The 18,360-nt window shown below is 51.7% G+C and overlaps 6 protein-coding genes across 6 annotated transcripts; 4 read left to right on the top strand and 2 right to left on the bottom strand.

Moving 5' to 3' along the window:
- The first annotated feature begins 7 nt into the window (after positions 1–7).
- HMPREF1120_05825 (uncharacterized protein) lies at positions 8–2,588 on the top strand. Its single transcript, XM_009160014.1, has 6 exons — positions 8–1,043; positions 1,185–1,310; positions 1,392–1,473; positions 1,574–1,680; positions 1,751–2,046; positions 2,107–2,588. The coding sequence occupies exons 1-6, from the start codon at positions 693–695 to the stop codon at positions 2,222–2,224; spliced, it is 1,080 nt and encodes a 359-aa protein (XP_009158262.1). The 5' UTR covers positions 8–692; the 3' UTR covers positions 2,225–2,588.
- Positions 2,589–2,667: 79 nt separating this feature from the next.
- HMPREF1120_05824 (protein-S-isoprenylcysteine O-methyltransferase) lies at positions 2,668–4,440 on the top strand. Its single transcript, XM_009160013.1, has 2 exons — positions 2,668–3,593; positions 3,645–4,440. The coding sequence occupies exons 1-2, from the start codon at positions 2,792–2,794 to the stop codon at positions 3,731–3,733; spliced, it is 891 nt and encodes a 296-aa protein (XP_009158261.1). The 5' UTR covers positions 2,668–2,791; the 3' UTR covers positions 3,734–4,440.
- Positions 3,747–4,458, bottom strand: HMPREF1120_05823 (uncharacterized protein; the record flags this gene model as incomplete). Its single annotated transcript, XM_009160012.1, has 2 exons — positions 3,747–4,347; positions 4,400–4,458. 2 exons carry the CDS (start codon positions 4,456–4,458, stop codon positions 3,747–3,749), a joined length of 660 nt encoding a protein of 219 aa, XP_009158260.1.
- Positions 4,459–4,717: 259 nt separating this feature from the next.
- Positions 4,718–13,573, top strand: HMPREF1120_05822 (ubiquitin thiolesterase). Its single transcript, XM_009160011.1, has one exon. The coding sequence runs from the start codon at positions 5,264–5,266 to the stop codon at positions 12,827–12,829; it is 7,566 nt and encodes a 2,521-aa protein (XP_009158259.1). The 5' UTR covers positions 4,718–5,263; the 3' UTR covers positions 12,830–13,573.
- An 825-nt stretch (positions 13,574–14,398) lies between these two features.
- HMPREF1120_05821 (uncharacterized protein) lies at positions 14,399–16,192 on the bottom strand (the record flags this gene model as incomplete). The annotated part of the gene is made up of 1 exon (XM_009160010.1): positions 14,399–16,192. The coding sequence occupies one exon, from the start codon at positions 16,190–16,192 to the stop codon at positions 14,399–14,401; it is 1,794 nt and encodes a 597-aa protein (XP_009158258.1).
- A 242-nt stretch (positions 16,193–16,434) lies between these two features.
- Positions 16,435–18,356, top strand: HMPREF1120_05820 (uncharacterized protein). Its single transcript, XM_009160009.1, has one exon. It carries the CDS (start codon positions 17,004–17,006, stop codon positions 17,979–17,981), a length of 978 nt encoding a protein of 325 aa, XP_009158257.1. The 5' UTR covers positions 16,435–17,003; the 3' UTR covers positions 17,982–18,356.
- The last annotated feature ends 4 nt before the right edge of the window (positions 18,357–18,360 follow it).

Raw genomic sequence — 18,360 nt, 5'->3', positions numbered from 1 at the left:
ATCTGTGACCATTCCAAAGCTGGCCCTTGTATACATGTGACATGGTCTTGAGCAAGGCAAGCAAAGTGACCCTGGCCATGCAGGGCGCATGGCCAGGGACGCAGCTCCACCCACATGACATGACTATAGCCTTAGGAGCGTCTTTTGGTCCACCTTAAAGGAAGTCACACCGGTCAGTGAGATTCTCCATCCCTCCGACCCTCGGCAGATGGCCCGAGTGGACGTTGATCCGGGCGGAGGTTTACCTCTCTATGCTTCGGGTACTAGGAAGTTCCCAGTCAGCTCATGCTCATGGCCTTTCACAACAGCTCCCCTCGAAATCTGATGCGCCTTGACCCCCAAAGGTTCATTCCAGCCGAGTGTGCCGCAACAAGGCCGGCGAGGCTGGGGCCCCCTTAAACTTTGACGTACTCCACCCACCAGTCCGGCTTTGTCATCAACCCCAATGAAGTGGGACATGATCTACCGCTTTCGACTACACCACTGCTGCTTGTACCAGTCGTCCCCTATGGAGCTTCAAGGGCAGATTATAAATCAACTACTACTACAGCACACAGTATCTTTCTACTTCGGTCTACCCATTGCAGCAGCAGCGTACACAAGGACTTTCCCTCTGAACCCCTATCCCATCTACAGGTGACACGTCTTGTTGCTGCCCGCCATCCATAGCAACAGCCCTCTCTCTCCGTATCATGGCGCACAGAATCTTAATCACCGGCGGATCCGGATACCTAGGCGGCTCCCTGCTAGCACGGTGGCCGTCGAGCGCCGACAGCAACTTCCCAGCATACGACAAAGTATACGCTCTCGTCCGGACAGACGAGCAAGCCAATGCTATCAAACAAAACTACCGCTCCAAGTCTATTGAGCCGATCCAGTTCAACCCTAAAAGCGAAGACGCGGTCCGGGAAGCCATTGTCAGCCACCGGATTACGATCGTGTATTTTCTCATCGATGCGTTATCGGGTGAGATGCAGGGCCATTTCATCAAGGCCCTGGCTGAGGTGAAGAAGCAGACGGGGCTGGAAGTGCATTTCTTACATGTATGTACGAGGACCTGCCAACCGATAACCATATTCTTCTGCTTTGCTTCATGTTCGTATTCATGATCTGTTGAGGCACCACTTCATGCCAATAGGTAAGCTCTTACTAGTACACTCTAGCTAATCCCGCTCTTCTTCAAGACCACCGGAGCAAAGATCTTCTCCAGCCACGCCGGCGCACCTACCGACAGACCGCTTCTGGACACCGACCCTAATCTGTACGACATCCAAAAGGCGCAGAAGCCAATTGTGCCGATTTTGAGACCGGTAAGTACCTAAACAAACAGAGTCCAAACATGACCAAGTATGGGTCTAACCCATGCCGACTGACAAACTTGAACGACATAGGCAATCGACGCCAACAACACGGTCATCGAACAAGGCGAACGCTACGGTGTGCGAACATATATTTTTACCCCTTGCATAGTGTGTAAGTGTTAAGTCTGGACGAGACTGCTATTCCACATCCACTCCACCAACCCCACGATTGTTCCCAGCATCAATTGACCAGAGCCTAATTGCGTTTGTAGACGGCAAAGGCGAAGGGTTCGGGAACAAATTATCCATTCAGACAGTGGCCATTATCAAGGCTGGAATCAGTGCGCGGCGCGTCTACAGCGTCGATGAGGGCCGACCGGTACGTACCTATCAATCACTCCTACTGGTCTTCTCGTTTCCTCCGTCGACGACTGATTTTGTCTGTCTAGACATGGCCAGTCTGCCACATCGAAGACAACACGGCATTGTATCTCGATCTCCTACGGGCGATCTTGACAGGCAGAGACGACAATACTCTTCCCGGAAGTGGCAAGCACGGGTACTACCTCGCCGCATCCGGCAGTGTTGCCTGGATGGACGTCTATGCCGCAATTGCTACCAGTCTGGCGAAGCGTGGCCTGGTGGATGATGTGGCGGTCGAACGTGCCGATGATGAGGCGCTGGAAAAAATGGGTGCCGCTATAGGACATCCAAAGGACCTTGTGCCTTTGTCTGTGGGAGGATTGTAAGTGCTCATCGTTCTTGGGATTTTTTGCCTGATGAAGTATTGATCTTTCGTGTCTAGGTGTACCTTCACTGCGAAACATGGTGAGCAGATTGGTTGGAAACCGCGGTATCCGCCTCACCATATTCTCGAGGCGGCTGATGACGAGGTGGAGCTGGTGCTTTCGAATCAGAAATGATGAATGGATGGTATTAGAACAACCGGAATGGAGATTTCTGTCGTAGAATGAATGTACCATGTTCTCTTGGTCTTGTTGTTCTTTCGATCTACAACGGGTGCACACTCCGGCGCAACGGACTGGAATCAAACATTTGTAAAGGGGAAGAAGTCGTGCAAGTGCGTATTTCGGGTATATATGGTTGGGACAGTATCATGCTTCGATTGCGTCGTTTGACATTCTATTCAAGTTGACGAAGCTGAGGAGTCAAAACTATGCACTACCAGCTTACAGTGTACCACTGTAGACATGCAGCGGAGGACAAGGAGGAGAATTATAGGCATCTTCCGCTAAGTGGTACCAGATGCCATGATACTAGTAACGGTCAGTGGAGCACGACTAATAGAGTGCTTCAGGAGTAGCATGACGCGCTCTTCCATGAAAGCGACGGGGATGAAATTCGAGGTATCCCTTGACCATCACTTCTCTCAGATACGCGTCTCGAATTTACAGTCGAGTCTCAGCCTCGTATGACGGGCGTTTCGTTTTTAATCATTATGCGTTTAGCCTGTTGATTCTTCCTCAAACATGTCCGATTCCTCAGCACCGGCCTCGCCAGGGATCATCCACGAGTTCCCAAGAGACCGAATCGAGCAGCATCAGCATCAGCATCAACATCAGCACCAGAATGGAGGTGCTCCACAACCCCCTCTTTCAACGGTATATATCCCGCCACAATATCTCCCGGGAGGGAGGAGATCGCTCTCCGGAGTGGCCAGCAGAGCTTTCGGCCTCGGCATCGCCTTGGGCGTCTCTGTGCTCCTGACCATTGAACTGGCATATCTGGGTTACGGGTTATGGAGGGCTCCATGCTTCGTTGCGGTCCTGGCATTGTTTCATTATTTCGAGTTCTACATGACGGCGCGGTATAACCCACCGGACGCGTCCATCTCATCCTTCCTACTGTTGTCTAACGGGATCGCCTATGCGGCCGCGCATACTGCGGCGATGCTGGAGCTATTGCTCAGGTACTGGCTGTGTTCAGACTACAAGCCAGAATGGCTGCATCTGCCCTTCCACATCCCTAGTCTATTACCAACCGTGCCATCGTCGGTATCAGTTGGGCTAGGTCTGTTTTGTATCTGTTTCGGCCAGCTCCTTAGAAGTGCTGCCATGGTCAAGGCCAAGACGAACTTCAACCATGTCGTTCAATGGACCAAGAAGGCAGACCATGTCTTGGTGACGGACGGGGTGTATGCCTTCTCGAGACATCCGTCGTACTTTGGGTTCTTCTGGTGGGGCCTGGGAACGCAGATTTTGCTCGGCAACAAAATCTGTTTTGTGGCATATGCGGTGGTTCTTTGGAAATTCTTCAATCGCCGAATCATGCGTGAGTGAAGACGATATGCCCTGTTTTTGCTCCTGCTGACATTTCTGACAGATGAAGAACGGCATTTGGTCTCCTTCTTCGGCCAGGACTATATCGATTACCGCAAACGTACGCCAGTTCGAATTCCATTCATTCAATGAGGTGTTGTTTTTCTCAGCCATTGGTGGTCTTGACCTTGACTGGAAAGTAAGTGGGATTATGCGGTCGATCGAGCCAGGGGACCTCGACTGTGGGAATGGTATCAGTCACGAATCGCGATAGTGTTTCTGTACCAGGGGCACCCGCTTCGACCCCTAGCACCCCAACCCGTGGTTGTTGTAGCGCCTGCGCAACTTTGGATTCTGCCTGGGGGGACACTTCGATCAATCTGGCGCGGTTCGCTAACGGGGCGGAAGTAGCCACCAGCAGCGGCAATGAAGATGTCATGATGTCTGGGAGGTTACGGCGACATACAAGCACCAGTGAAAGATTTGAGATCTGATCTGGTGGCGGTGGGAGGGTAGTCACAGCTGGAAACACCTCAGGCTTCTGACCACGAGCCAGACCCTCTAGTCTGCGAACTGTACTGTTGAACCCAATGGTCAGATGCTCGTACAATTCCGGTATCGTCTCATTCCCTTTTGTTTGTGTTTTTCCAGCTCTTCCTTGACCCTTTGAACGAGGGACATTGTCTTGCTTGAATGCACCGATCGGTTGGAGCAGAGGAAGTAGTAGGCTTAGGATCGCTTGTTCTTGGTCGGGAGTAATTGCAGGCCTGGCCACCATGTCAGCTGCAGTTTCTTCATAGTGGCTACGTACATACATACCATTCTGGGTCGGGATATGGCAGCGACAAAGCATGCACGGGTTTCTTTTGTTTGTTCATTGTTGTTGACGCGATGCAAATATCGTACTGCGTAGATGCACCGGATGTCAACACTACATGCCGCTTTTTTCGACATGCATAAAGTCGCAGGCAGCGGATGCGGATGCAGTGACGCATGACGTGCGACAGCCAGGAATAGAATAGCTTCTTTTTTGCCTGTGCTGTGATTGGCCGGCTCTAGTCGCGCCCAACGCGTCTGTCTGCGGCGTCTGCGGCCTGCGCGCACTGCACTGTGACTGGCGCAGGCGAGTGACTACTGGCTGGCTTCTGAACGTACCCAAACAGAACTGCAACTTTTTATCCCGCGCCCCCCATACAAACCCATCTAAAAGTGTAGCCTGGTCAAACCAATACATTCATCATCCATCCCTCAGGCAGAGATCGGTTTGTTCTCATCAGACATATCCAACAACTCTTGATATTGACAAAGAAAAGGCCTTTCTATTATCACCTGGAACTCACCCCTGGGTCCGCAGCAAACATCCAACCTGTTGTTGCCCCGCCCTCATCATCACCTCTCACCATTTCCTCAGTTGGCAGTGAAATGGAGAGCGCCTACATTTCACTCCTATTCTACAAACCACAATTCATTCTCTGAATGTGTTGATCGCCCAGAACACAGTCTGTTTCCATTTTAGACGGTATCCGCATTAACCATCTGGGCGGTTTGCCTTGTGGTGGCCTTCTACTTACAGCCGTGCCAAGAACTCTCACCACCTGAATTCACTGACTACTCAGTCTTGTTGACGTGGTATTTTGCCCTTGCCTTGATCAACGCGAGCAGTCCAGATGCCGATGCTCTAAAATGTCGTCCTCCATGACCGACTCATCGACACGCAACCGCAGTGACTCAAGTGGAGGATCTGAGTTGCCCGAGCATGAGCACAAGCGTCCCAGGCTGAGTGATACGGATCCCGATGAGACACATGTCATGTCAGATCTACAACACATTGACACCCATCCTGCGCCTTCCATACCGGTCCCGAAGACTGATACCGAGGAAGGAGTCCAACCAGTCACTCCTGCTGTTACACTGTCACCGACTAGCAAAGTGACGATTAATACTCGTCCACTATCTGCTCAGTCTCCCACACCGGCTGGTGCAGGAAACATGGTCTCAACTTCACCCGTCGCGGAAGATCAGGGCCTCAAATCCACTGCGGTTGAGACGTCCGATCCCCGAGAAACGATCTCCATCCCTTCGTCAGGAAGCAAGAGCCCTGAAATCGAGATTGCCGAGGTCGAAGATTTCGATCAGGATCCTGCACAGACGAGATGGACTGGTAGGGTTGGGGGTAATTCTCAAGCGTCGACGATCGGAACCATCCAGCCTGGACATGTGTTTCGCACATTTCCTTTTGCGCAAGAGGTCGCCCCAAGTGGGGCCCACCGTTTGATCAGCAGAATGGCGGAGCGGTTCCGGACTGCCGGACCGCAGGACGGAGACATATTTCGCCAGGTCAAGAATTGGATGGTCGATTTTTGCTCCAGATGCGATGAATTCCCGGCGCGACTTCTGGAAGAAGAACGAGAATTCTGGCTTCGACTTCCGGAACTCGTCGACTTTTTGCTACAACGTGAAGCGGGACCACCGGCGCAGGCGCAACTCGAAGATCTGGTCGATTTCTTTGTCGCATATGGCCAAATCACGAAACTACTGATCGACTACGACACTCGTAACTTGCGGGCGTTCCCCGAAGATGCAGACTTGCGACAGCTCAAGAGTCTGACCTTGGCTTGTGGAAAATACCTGGGTCCACTAATTGCACTTTCTCAATTGGACAAAGCGCCCTTTTATGAGGCCCTCAAAACAACGCTCAACTTTCAGGTATCACAGTTTCTCACACGCGTGATTGATCGGCTTGGAGACCCTTCAGAAAAGCCAATATTGCCGTCAATAACAGAGCTCCTACCCGAACTGGTCACAATGCTATCTAAACGACCTGACTGGTTCAAACATCTTGCATCCCTATTGGCATTGACATCGAATCTCATGGGCCCTCTGACTAGGACTGTCCACGGAGACCAAGGCTATGTGTACTCCGCATTTTCACATCTCGATGCCATCCGCAATGATGCCGCAGAGCTTGTGTTGAAGGCCGACAATCTTCTTCAGCACGTCATTGTAAAGCAGGCTCCTTGGCTGAACCTCGAAAACGCCCGCAAGATCCTCGAGCTGCTGAATCCGCTGGTGGCAAGCATAGCTGTCGAAGTTCCAGCAATCGGCCAGGATATCATCTCGTCGGCTGGCGTTGGCTTCGTTGATTCCGATCTTACCGATCTCCCAGTCACGATGCCTTATGCTTGGAAATTCAAGACGTTGAGAAAGTTGATCATCAATGGGCGGATGGAACTTCGTGTGTTTGGTGTGGATGGCATGGCGAACGATCTCGTGCAGATCTACAGAGATTATATTTTCTCAACGCCGCCTCCCTACACGTCGCTTCCGCTAGTACAGTTCGCGGTCAAATTCATCCAGGAAAACCAGCTTGTCAACTACATTGTCGGTGTGGACTCGCATCCACAAATCATTCGCCGGGCTGCTAACATCGTCGGGTTTCTTTCTGTCTCAAAAACATACAGTGACGAGCACACCGACATAATCTGGAAAACAATCACTGGTAGTGAAGATCCTGGGACTGTGCACGAAGTGTTCGGTCTTTTACAGCAGTGTTTCCACGTCTATGACCCACAGGCCCTCCTGTACATCTGCCATAAGCTCCTGGACTACCCATTTCAGCGCTTCGATCGTCACGCTCTTGATTTCACCATCTCGCTTCTTGACCACATCAAAGCCAGTGCTCCTGTGGCACCAGCGAATGGGTCGACGGTCGCCACCAACCCTGTTAGCCGTCGCTTGTGTATTCGACTCCTACGAGACGCATCAAGAGATGAGAATATCCTAGCTGAACACGCGGCCCGCATACGAGCAGAGTTTCCTGCACAGGTGCTGATCCATTTGTCGTTGGGTAGAAACGATATCCCGAATATCACCATTGACGAAGATGAATTGAGCGATATCATCGGTCAAGCTGCAACCAATATCCGGGCTCACAATGCCGAATCTACTGGCGACATACAAGTCCTGACCTGCCTGTTGCAAGCCTACGCCAATCCCGCAGTTGCAAGATTAGCGGAGGATTTCCAACTGTCTACCCTCCTGGTCGAAGATTTCGCCCACTTGTACGAGCGGTATTGTGCTGCGAGGGCGCGAAATGAATCGCTGTCATCCTTTGAGGTGATGTACGATATCCGATGTACCTGTTTGCAGTTTTTCATCGGCATGGCTCCGGAGTCGTTCAATGAGGACTTGATCGGATCCCTGTGGTCCTCTCTTTTCACAGCCAAAGAACTTCCGGTTTCCATCCGCGAGAGGGCCTGGGAGACTCTGAACCGGTCCATTCAATACGCTCATGGTGGCCCGAATAATCCATTTCTCGACATCATCATTGATAAACATCTGCAGAGCCTGGCACCGCAAGACTACAGCGAAAGAGTGCTGGCTTTCTTCAAATCGTCTGTTGACTATACCTGTCAACGTTTCCCTCAAGCCTCTCCGGAGTCGGACGATGTCATCGTCATACCGGGAATTGAAAGACTATGGAAGATCATGCTCGAAGCACCTCCCAATACCGTCGAGGATAACGCCACGGGCTTCATCATTAAACAATATCTCGACCATCCCCTAATTACGGGACGCTCCAAGACGGCGATTAATGCAACGCATTCCTCCCTCGTTGATCGTTGCGTCCAACAGGTGATAGCATCTGCATCGAAGCTGAAGTCATACTGTGGCGGCAGTAATGGTGGTGAGGATGAGCCAATGTCGATCATTGCATCTGAGCAAGAAATTCATGCTGAAGAATTGAGGTTCGACCGGTCGCTTCTGTTCCTAAGGAAGTTCCTCGAGGGCATCAAGTCAAGACCACGTTACAGTCCGCTTGTGAGGCAAATTCAGACCACACTTCCAGACTTTCCGGACCGAAAGGGCGACAAGATGGACCTCACAGCCCAGATCCATGGGAGCAAATATGTTACTGAGGCTGTGCACAAGATAACTGTGGGAGCCGAGAACACTGGAGACGAGCTCTTCAAGTATCTCTCTGACGCTAGTGGCTTCACACAGTTTACCGTTTATCACTATGGACATGGGGTTCCTCTGGCTGGCCAGACCTCGACTCTATCTGAGTTGCAGCTTTCGACGGGACTTATGTTAATCAAGAAAGCCGCCGATAGTATGGAAACCGTGCCTAGGCGCTCAGTTCGTGCAACCTCACCTGTTGACAACAAAATCATGCGCCATTTCGATGATCTTTACGACCTTCTTGACGCAGACGAACGCCTCTCTCGGGAAGTCTATGGCTTTCTGACCCTTTTTTCGGCACAAAATGAAGTAGTGCGCATCGTCCGATCACAGGAGAAGTCACCTAAAGATCTCTTGCCACCCAACAGACCTTTCAAGCTTCTGTATTGCGCTACAGCGATGAGATCCTGCATCGAGGATGAATCCTACAGTCCAAGCCCAGATACCCAGTTTCTTACTTACAGCGTCCGGACCATTGTGGCTGTTCTATCGGAACTCGACCTGAACGATGCCAACGATGGGCTGCAGATGTCAATTGCCCACGGATTGGTCGAAGCACTCTCTTTGGCGTTGCGAGCCAAGGTTTCACAGGAGGTCTCACGTGGATACATTGAGAACCACGGAGAGTTCGCAGTCCAAATGTTGAGGCTGCTGCGCTTCTCCTTGAAGAACTCAACTAATCTCGGTGAAGAACTATCCCCTGCGGCCATGGTGAAGCTGGTAATGGAGACCTTGATCGATGCATGCCTCCACGATGACCGCCTCTGGACCCACCTCGAAGCTGCCGAGACTAACTTCCGCCACTTGGTATTGGATGCATTCGTCAACGATGCCCGTTCTGCAGTACGACACTCGCTTCTAGAGGTTGTCATAGGCTTGACTGGAGGTGCTGGCTCCAAATTGCAGCTCAAAATAAACAACCCGAGAGCACCAAGATCGCGATTTCCGCCAGAGGTCATCGAAGGATGTCTGTCTCATATCTGGGAAGTGCTAGTTGGTATTCTACCAGATGCTTGCCAGCAACCTCAGCAATGCTCAGACATATGTGAGACGATGCTTTCCATCTTGAGGAGGATCGGCAAGTCTTTCTCCGTGCCAAACCTACGACGATACTTCGATCAGTGGAGTTCAATCATGGTCAAGCACAATCATGTGGAGGTTGTAGGCCAGCCACTGCTGGATCACGTCGTGGCAAGTCTTACCAAACTTCTGCTTGAGTGCTCAAGGTACTTGAAAACCGCGAATGCACTGCCGGCGAGTAGCGACATCATCGATGATGTTATCTCTCGATTTCTCTTCCCCCCACTATCGGAGGACATGTCGGCAACCGAAAGCACTATCAAAGTTCCGGTCCTAGACATCACTGTGAGGGAAAGTTTGTACAGCCTCGTGCTCACACTCTCTCAGGCACCTCAAGACATTGCAACGGTGGTCACCAGATTGAGCGATGATCTACTGCCCCGCGACTTCTTCGACCCAAATTTTGGAAATGAGCGACAGTGCCTCCGTTCAGAAGTCGGATACGCCGGTCTCCGAAATCTTGCCAACACGTGCTACCTCAATTCTCTCTTTTCGCAACTTTTCATGAATGTCGAGTTTCGCGATTTTCTCCTGAATGGTGCCCAATCGTCTGGTACCAAGCACAAGTTGGTCGTGGAACTTGCAAAGGTGTTTGCTCATATGCAAAACTCGTACGAGAGAAGCATTGATCCATCTGGGGCCGTGGATGCGATCACAACCTACGACGGGGAACACATCGATGTTATGGTGCAAATGGATGTGGACGAGTTCTTCAACCTACTGTTTGACCGCTTAGAGGGGCAGATTAGCCCTGAGGCCAGAAATGTCTTCAAATCCATATATGGTGGGCAGTTGGTTCAGCAAATCAAATCCAAGGAGTGCGAGCACATCTCAGAAAGACTGGAGCCGTTTTCGGCGGTTCAAGTGGAGATCAAAGGCAAAGCACGGCTGGAAGATAGCCTTCGTGCATATGTTGAGGGGGAGGTCCTACAAGGCGAGAACAAATACTCCTGCACTTCTTGTGGACGCCATGTGGATGCAGTCAAGCGAGCTTGTCTCAAAGATGTCCCAGACAATCTCATCTTCAACCTCAAACGCTTTGACTACGATATCATGAGCGGAAACCGAGCCAAGATCAACGACGAATTCCAGTTTCCTGAAACTCTCGACATTGCTCCGTACACGCTGACAAGACTTATGCATCCCGACACGCCTGGCGAGTCGGATCAATTCCATCTCACGGGTGTCATCGTCCATTCGGGTACCGCAGATTCGGGGCATTACTATTCTTTCATCCGCCAACGACCATCCCCCAAGCCGGTCCGGGACTCTTGGGTGCAGTTCAATGATCATGACGTTGGTCTCTTTGACCCGAGTCAGCTGCGGGAGACATGTTTTGGTGGATCTACGGATATCCCCTACTATCAGTCGCAGAAGCTCAACAGCGCATATATGCTATTTTACCAGCGATCCTCGAGCATCCGGCGTGTTGAGGAGAAGTACCCTCAACATGATCTTCTCAACCCTGTGCGCATCCCTTTGTCACTGGACATGGAGCAATACATTGCCCAGCGCAACGAGTTATTTCTGAGGTCCTATTGCGCCCAGGATGGCTCGCACGCACAATTCATCGCCCGATTGTTGGAGCGAATGCGGGTGGGGGCTGAGGCCTGTAGTGAAGATCATACTCTCGAGTCCAGTACGATCGAAATGGCCTTGGAGTATATTCGGCAGGTTTCGAGTCGTTGGAAGGAATGTCCCGCTCTTGAAGAGACCATGAAAATCCTCCATGCGAACTCTGAAAAGTGTGTGGATTGTGCCACCACCATTGCACAGTGGTTTGCTGTTAACCGAGTGCTCGAGGACGTCATTGTCCGAAACCCGTACCCTTTCGTCCGAAAGTCTTTTGTCCAACTCTTCTCCAGCGTATTCAATCGTCTTCGCTTGGCGAAGGAAGACATGAATGCCACCGATGAAGACTGTGCTCAGTTGACGGCAGACTACGGCAGATCACTCATTGCTTGTGTCACTCATCTGGCCGATTCATGGGACCTGGTGTCAAGAAGCGGTCGGTGCTGGGGCGAATACTTCGGCCTCCTGAACAACATACTGAGCTTGGGGGATGAGGAGGCGGTGGTCGTTCTTGAAGAGGACTATCTGGAGAAATGCATCGACATCATCATGATACATATCAACAACCCCACGGACTATCCGGTGTCTAGAAGACTTAGGTCGCGGTACGCCGCGTACCTTATGGCTCGTGAGAGGCATCGACCGTTCAACCATGGAGCTCTTATTCTGTTCCTGGTGAACATGTTGCTACGAATGGACCTACATCACATGCCAGAAGGTGATTATCGCGTTAACGACAAGGAGATCGGCCTGACTCTACGTGAGTTTGACCTTCTGGGTCTGGCCCAGGTTCCTTTCAACATGGAATGGCTCCGACGTCTCATTGCGGGTCGTCACCATCCCGAGGCGGCCAACAGTCTCGTGGAGTATCTGGCTCGGGACCGAAGACTTGCTGGCAGTGTTGCCGAGATTCTACTCAAGGGGCTGAACGACCAGATGATCAACAATGCTGTCGCCTTTCTTCGACCAGTCCTGACCTTCTGCGAGAATTGTCAATCGGAGAACCAGATTATCGATCTTGTGCAACCGGCGCTGGACAGTATCAATTCCATCACCCTGGACTATGCTAGGGAATATTTCACTTTTGTCGACGCCTTGCTGAAGGTCGAAAACGAGAACATTGGTGCCGGTGCTGGTTTTACTGAAAATCTGGTTCGGCAAATGATTCCACACTGGGCGCCGATTTTTCTTCTTGCACCCACCGATAGCCATGGCAACATTCGAAGCGACACAGTGGATTTGCTCAAACAACTTTTGTTCGGGCCTCTACGAGCCTCTGAGCATCAAGACCCGCGGACCAATCGAGTTCTTCGGATGATCTGTCGGGATCTTGCATCGGCTGCCCACACTACTGCTCAACTGACCTTTCTCAATCCTCGAACCCGGGAGTGTTCAACGCTGCAGCCTGGTCAGGCCAATCAATTCTTGGACGTGGTCGAACATTGTTTGGACATGTTTGACCTGGAAGACGCAAACCAGGAGGAGAGAGCGAGCGAGATACAAGTCACATTGGCCGCTTTAAGAGTCAAGGCAGAGACTGCCATGGAAACGTTGAGTTCTGCAGACTGGCAGGACAACAGCAGCGAAATGGCCGAACTCAGTGGGGATGACTATGAGGATGTCGGCAGTCCATGAATGTAGGGAGCGTGGTCTGGTCACAAGGGCCCGCTTGAAGACTTTGGGTTCTGGGGAAAGTCTTGCATCAGGTTTCGTTGCGTGCATGGGGAAGCAAATGGGATTCCTTCTTGAGCATGGAAACACGGCGTTGGCGGATGATTCAGTTTGGGACATGGAGAACACAAACTAATATCGACAATGATATGACGGACAGACGACGTGCATGGACGACGAGGCGCAATGCAGAGACACAGGCGTTTTTCCTTTTCGGCGTACTTTTGTTTCCTCTTCTTTTTATTGGCCGTCGGCGGCATGGACGACCAGACCACGACAGGGCTGGGTTAGCACTGGCGAATGGTGACCTGCTTGTAGAGGCAGGGGGGATGTGTTTGTTGTTGGATTGGCGACGATGTGGTTCAAATGGCGCTGTGCAGTGGCCGAACTGACCGAAACGGGGGCGCTTTGCTGATACGACTGAATGATTACCGAGACGAAAAAGGACGAGAAAAGTCCCGCCACGAAGCAGTGCAATGGAATGGATAGATTCTTTAGCACTCGACTACTACTAGTAATTGAAGCATGTCAGATTAATTTTGGTGTTTCGTGAAGCGTGAATCTTGTACTTGGTCGTTTGATTCATTTTGGCAGTGGAGAAGACGATGGATAGGTTGATTGTTGTTTTTAATTAAACGTACAAGGGAGGGCCTTGGTGCTGTCCATTGATTGATACAGTATATGCAACGCCGTTATGGAGATTATGGATCACGCTGTGCAGTGGACGATGCTAATCAACCGGAGTTCATTCAGATGGAAACTGAAAGTTGTCAAGACCGGGTCCATGGGTCCAAAGAGACGGAGTCAAGGGATAGATACAATCGATCATGCTTGATTTAATGGCTACCCGTATATATTGGATGGGTGGGAATGCTTTACCACTGCATGTTACCGCCATGGTCGATCAACTTTTCAGATCCAGATCTGTAAGAAGTCGACCATTGCAACGGACGTGTAGACAATAGGCAAGATTAACACGGTTTGCCTGCCTGAGGTACTGTATGAAGGTGCTCTGTTTCTTTTTAGATAGTAGGGACTAGTAGTAAGTAGGTAGTCGATTTTATGGGGCAGGCATTACGCCGAGTGTACGTTACCTGTGTACAATCAATGCCAAAGCAAGTAAAGGACCAGGTGATCGGTCCATTCTGTAGATTCACACCTTTTTGCTACGTACCTAGGTGTGTAGGTGCTCTATTTCTTTGAGATAGGAGGTACTAAGTAGTAGACGGTTTATAGCGTAGGCATTACCCCGAGCGTAGGTAGGTGTACGTGTACAAACAACGGCAGAGCAAGCACTAATGAATTTCACTCTGTTAGATGGGAAACGGGACGGGGGTGCCGTGGCAAGACTTGGGTGCACTTATTCATTCATCCGAACTTGAACAGTGTCAGTGAAGGATGGACACGATCCACTCATGTTAAATATGATATAAATTATGTCGAAAGACAAGACGATCCGGACTACATCGGTGCATTCCCGCAGTCCTTTTCCGTCGCTAATGCATTTTCCACAGTGTCACATACACTCCCGCATCACAGCGTCTTGACCCTCATCCATTCACCAGTCCCAACACCCAGATTCAAACCATTGCGCCCCCACCACTCTCTGACCTCGCCCTCGCCGCCGCCGCCGACGGCATCCTCCATGGCCTCCTCGATATCGCAAGTCTTGTACTCGACGCGCAGACCGTGTTTGCGACTAACATCCTTCCACCACTGCAGGACGCCAGCATGGCCATTTTTAGTCGCGCCGACAAGGACCTGATTATCAAAAATCATCTTGGATCCCTTGAGATGATGCCACAACTCCAAAACAGGGACATGGCCGTGCTGGGAAGCGAGGCGTGCAACGCCATCTTCATGCGAATAAGGGATACCACTGTTCTCCCACCACTCGATACTATTTGTGCGGCCGGACTGGGCAGCCAACAAGATCGACTTGCCGACTTTCAAGGGCATTTCGCGCGGCGTGCCTGCGAGTTTGAGCGAGTTGACGCGCCACCATTCTAACACGTGGACGTGCCCCTTAGCCGAGGCGGACTCGAGCGCCCGTTCGGTATATGTTAGTTTTAGACCGGATTCGAGCCACCAGTCTAATACTTCGACGAAACCCGCTCTAGAGGCTCCGTCCATGGCTTCGGGGCCGTATTCCTTTTTGATGACGGCGGGACAGTCGAGCCACCATTGTAAGATGGTGGGAGAGTTGTAGATTAGTGATGCCTTGTGCGGCAGCAATGCTAGGCCGAAAGAGGTCCAGAATATGTCTTTTTGGTGTAGGGCCAAGTATGTCAGGAGATCTGTCATGCTGAAGCGGAAGATGAGCCGTGTGGCGATGGGGGATAACGTGGTTGGTGGTTGGGAGGAGGTGTTGTTGGTGAACCATGTCTTGATTTGGGACATTGGTTGTGTCAGGATCGTGTATTCCAACGATTGGGATTTGATTTTGCCGCTGTTGTTCGACGATGGGATCAATGGCTTCCATTCGTGAGGTGTCGGGATGTGTGTGTAGATTCCTAGCGCTGTCGCTAGCTCCCAGTCGCCCAGATGGTCCATGATCATGGTCCATATTTCCATGGGTAGTCGGGGTTTCTGGCACGCTTCAGGAGAGTCTGCCGAGTTCGGAGCGGGTAGCTGATGATAATAATGTTGTGATGAGACGTATGTTTGTGAACGGGTCAGACGGAGAATGATCTGCGATTCGCCGTCGACCACTTCTATCATCTCGTTAGGTCCGTCCCATTGCCATTCGATCTCGGGATCAGTGTCTTCTTGCGACCCCTGCGGACCGGGCCCTGGCTGTGTGAGATCTTGAGGGTCGCTCGCGTAGTCCCAGAGGGCGGGCGACAGGACGTGCACCCAGTCCCATTTTCGCTGGAGTTTGGACAGCTGCCGCTTCCACGTCGGGTGTTTCCATTGATCCACGCTCAACTCGGGTAGCAGGGCGATACGCTTCGACACGTCCCAGCACCGCAGGACGTGCAGTACCACGTCCGTCGTGAAGCCGCTCAGCATCAGCGATATCATCCCCGCATCCATTACGATGAACATCATGTCTGCCCACCGTGCCAGTCGGTGGCCCTGCATCATCGTCTGGTTGCGGTATGGGTCTTGCGGGTGGTTTTCGTACCATTGCACCTCGTCCAGTCGGATTCGGGGCTCCATGTATTGCTGGAACTCGGCCCGGGAAATGTCTGATAATACTCGGAGGTTCAGGTCCGGGTTCTGTAGTAGATAGGGTAGTACTTCAGGCCCAATCTTCTCCGTCACGAATATCAGCACGTTGACCCGTCGGCGTGTGAAACGCGGCGGTCGGGTTGTAGCCTCCATCGTGGCCGGGTTTTGCCTCCGCGTGCGTATGTATGCCTGTGTCGGGGGTTGTTTTTGTTCGGCACTCCCGCTACTGTTGAAAAGTTCTCCTTCTTTTAAGGCCTGCTCAGAACAAGCGATGTTCGGTGGTGGGACATGGGTGGCGAAAAAGTCGTCGTGCTTGTCAGTTGGGAGGATTTGGGGGATGCGGTGCGGAGGACTGCGCTGTCTTTTTTCGAGGACTGCAGCGGGTGGTGTGACGGGCGACGCGGGCGGTTTCAGGCGGGAATAATGAAAGAACTCTTGGGTTTGTTGAAATGGACAGACAGGAAATGTAGTTGATGTGGTTACCATGAGGTTGGTGGTCGTGGTGTCTTGTCGTTGTTATCTGAATAAACTCGAATAATGGCGGTCGGATTGGGACAATGTCGCCGTCACGAGAGTCAGAATCGTCTCCTGTCAAACCCTCAGATGTTTCCACCCACCATCGATGAATCCGACATGTGGCGATCCAACACTGGCCTTGTTCGGCGCTTCGTCCTCCGATTTGTTCTCCGTCCAACATCAAGACGCGCTCGCTTCAGCCTCTTCGTCATAGGCTTCTTGCTCGTGTTCCACGGCCTTGCACAACGTTGCAGTATTGTACTTAACAACAAATGGTACCTAGGTTTGGTGCCTATGTTTGGTGCCTAACTGGTAGATCTACTGAGTACTTCTAATATCGCAAAAAGGGTTATTATCCCAGTCGCTACAAAACTGCTGGCAATATCGCTCTCACTTCTGCCGTCAAACTGATGTGAGTCTGTGCCAGGATAGAGAACATTCCCTCGATATGAGCCCGAAAACCAACGAAATGTTTTCAACCGATGTTGCTTCATTTGTGCAACATTTGCAATCCTCCAGACGCATTGTCGCACTCGTAGGGGCAGGCATCTCGGCCTCGAGTGGTCTCCCTACGTTTCGCGGGGCTGGAGGTTTCTGGCGAAAGTACGACGCTACGATGCTGGCCACTCCCGAAGCCTTTGAGCAGGACCCGGCTCTTGTATGGCAGTTCTACTCGTACAGACGCCATATGGCACTCAACACGAAGCCCAATCGAGCACATCTTGCTTTGGCCGAATTGGCTCGGCGAAATCCGAACTTCCTTACACTCAGTCAGAACGTTGATGGCCTGAGTCCAAGGGCAGGTCATCCCCCAGAGCAACTCAAGCTTCTGCACGGGTCCTTGTTCGACGTGAAATGCTGGGACGAGGACCGTTGCGGCTACGTACGTAAAAATGATTTCACGGACCCCATTGTGCCAGCGTTGGCCCTGCCAGCGGAGGGCGAAGGGCTTCCTGCCGATTCCCTGTTGAGGGAGGCCATTGAGAAGAAGAAACATGCATTGGTTCGTGGAGCCGACATTTCAGATGTCAATGTCGCGCTTCCAACCATAAAGCAGGAAGATCTAGCTCATTGTCCACAGTGTAAGGTAAACCTCCTCCGGCCTGGAGTGGTCTGGTTCGGAGAGTCGTTGCCTGAAGATGTCATGAGAGACGTCAGCCACTGGTTTCAGCAGCCAGAAAAGATTGATCTCATGTTGGTGATTGGCACAAGCTCAAAGGTGTATCCTGCGGCGGGTTACACGCAGTTGGCGCGAGCGAAGGGCGCCCGGGTGGCCGTCGTCAATATGGACCCCGGGGACGCCAGGGAACTGACAAAGCGGGATTGGTTCTTTGAAGGAGACGCAGCAAAGATTGTGCCTGATATCCTCAAGAGCGTGGTGGGCGAGATTGGCGAGTTTGTGGAAATTGAAGCAGCCGCCCGTTGAGAAGGCGGGAGGACTGCATTTACGACGGATATGAATATGACAGCTGACGAAGCGGGCGAGTAGCTGAAGCCATGATAGTGCCACAGGCAGAGTCTAGATGAGGATTCATGGCTGTGAGACGCCCTGACCGGACGGCTGGGAACACAGGGATGTATCTCTAATGCAGTCGTAATACAGATCCCTGTTGTAGCTGGACGCCTGAGTCGGTGGGCGGACTTCGGCCTTGACTGGCATCGACAGTCAGGTCGTGGTGGTGGTGGTGGTGGTTGTTGTATCAGTACAGGTGGTAGTGGGTGCGTAGTCGTGTCTGTCGTAGCTGGCGTGTTCTTGGGGGCTGGACAAAACAATCAGCAAAAGAACTTCAAACTTCCCTCGTATC

This window comes from Exophiala dermatitidis (genome assembly GCF_000230625.1).
Source record: "Exophiala dermatitidis NIH/UT8656 unplaced genomic scaffold supercont1.5, whole genome shotgun sequence".
NCBI classification, from domain to species: domain Eukaryota; kingdom Fungi; phylum Ascomycota; class Eurotiomycetes; order Chaetothyriales; family Herpotrichiellaceae; genus Exophiala; species Exophiala dermatitidis.
Note: the sequence above shows the minus strand (reverse complement) of the source record. Positions and strands in the feature narration are given on the sequence as shown.

Excerpts from the sequence above, each read along its gene's own strand:
- HMPREF1120_05820 (XM_009160009.1), top strand. The coding sequence starts at position 17,004 with ATGAGCCCGAAAACCAACGAAATGTTTTCAACCGATGTTGCTTCATTT.
- HMPREF1120_05824 (XM_009160013.1), top strand. The coding sequence starts at position 2,792 with ATGTCCGATTCCTCAGCACCGGCCTCGCCAGGGATCATCCACGAGTTC. Across the intron at positions 3,594-3,644 it reads CTTCAATCGCCGAATCATGC|ATGAAGAACGGCATTTGGTC; the intron begins GTGAGTGAAGAC and ends CATTTCTGACAG.
- HMPREF1120_05822 (XM_009160011.1), top strand. The coding sequence starts at position 5,264 with ATGTCGTCCTCCATGACCGACTCATCGACACGCAACCGCAGTGACTCA.
- HMPREF1120_05825 (XM_009160014.1), top strand. The coding sequence starts at position 693 with ATGGCGCACAGAATCTTAATCACCGGCGGATCCGGATACCTAGGCGGC. Across the intron at positions 1,044-1,184 it reads TGGAAGTGCATTTCTTACAT|ACCACCGGAGCAAAGATCTT; the intron begins GTATGTACGAGG and ends CTCTTCTTCAAG. Across the intron at positions 1,474-1,573 it reads TTTTACCCCTTGCATAGTGT|ACGGCAAAGGCGAAGGGTTC; the intron begins GTAAGTGTTAAG and ends TTGCGTTTGTAG.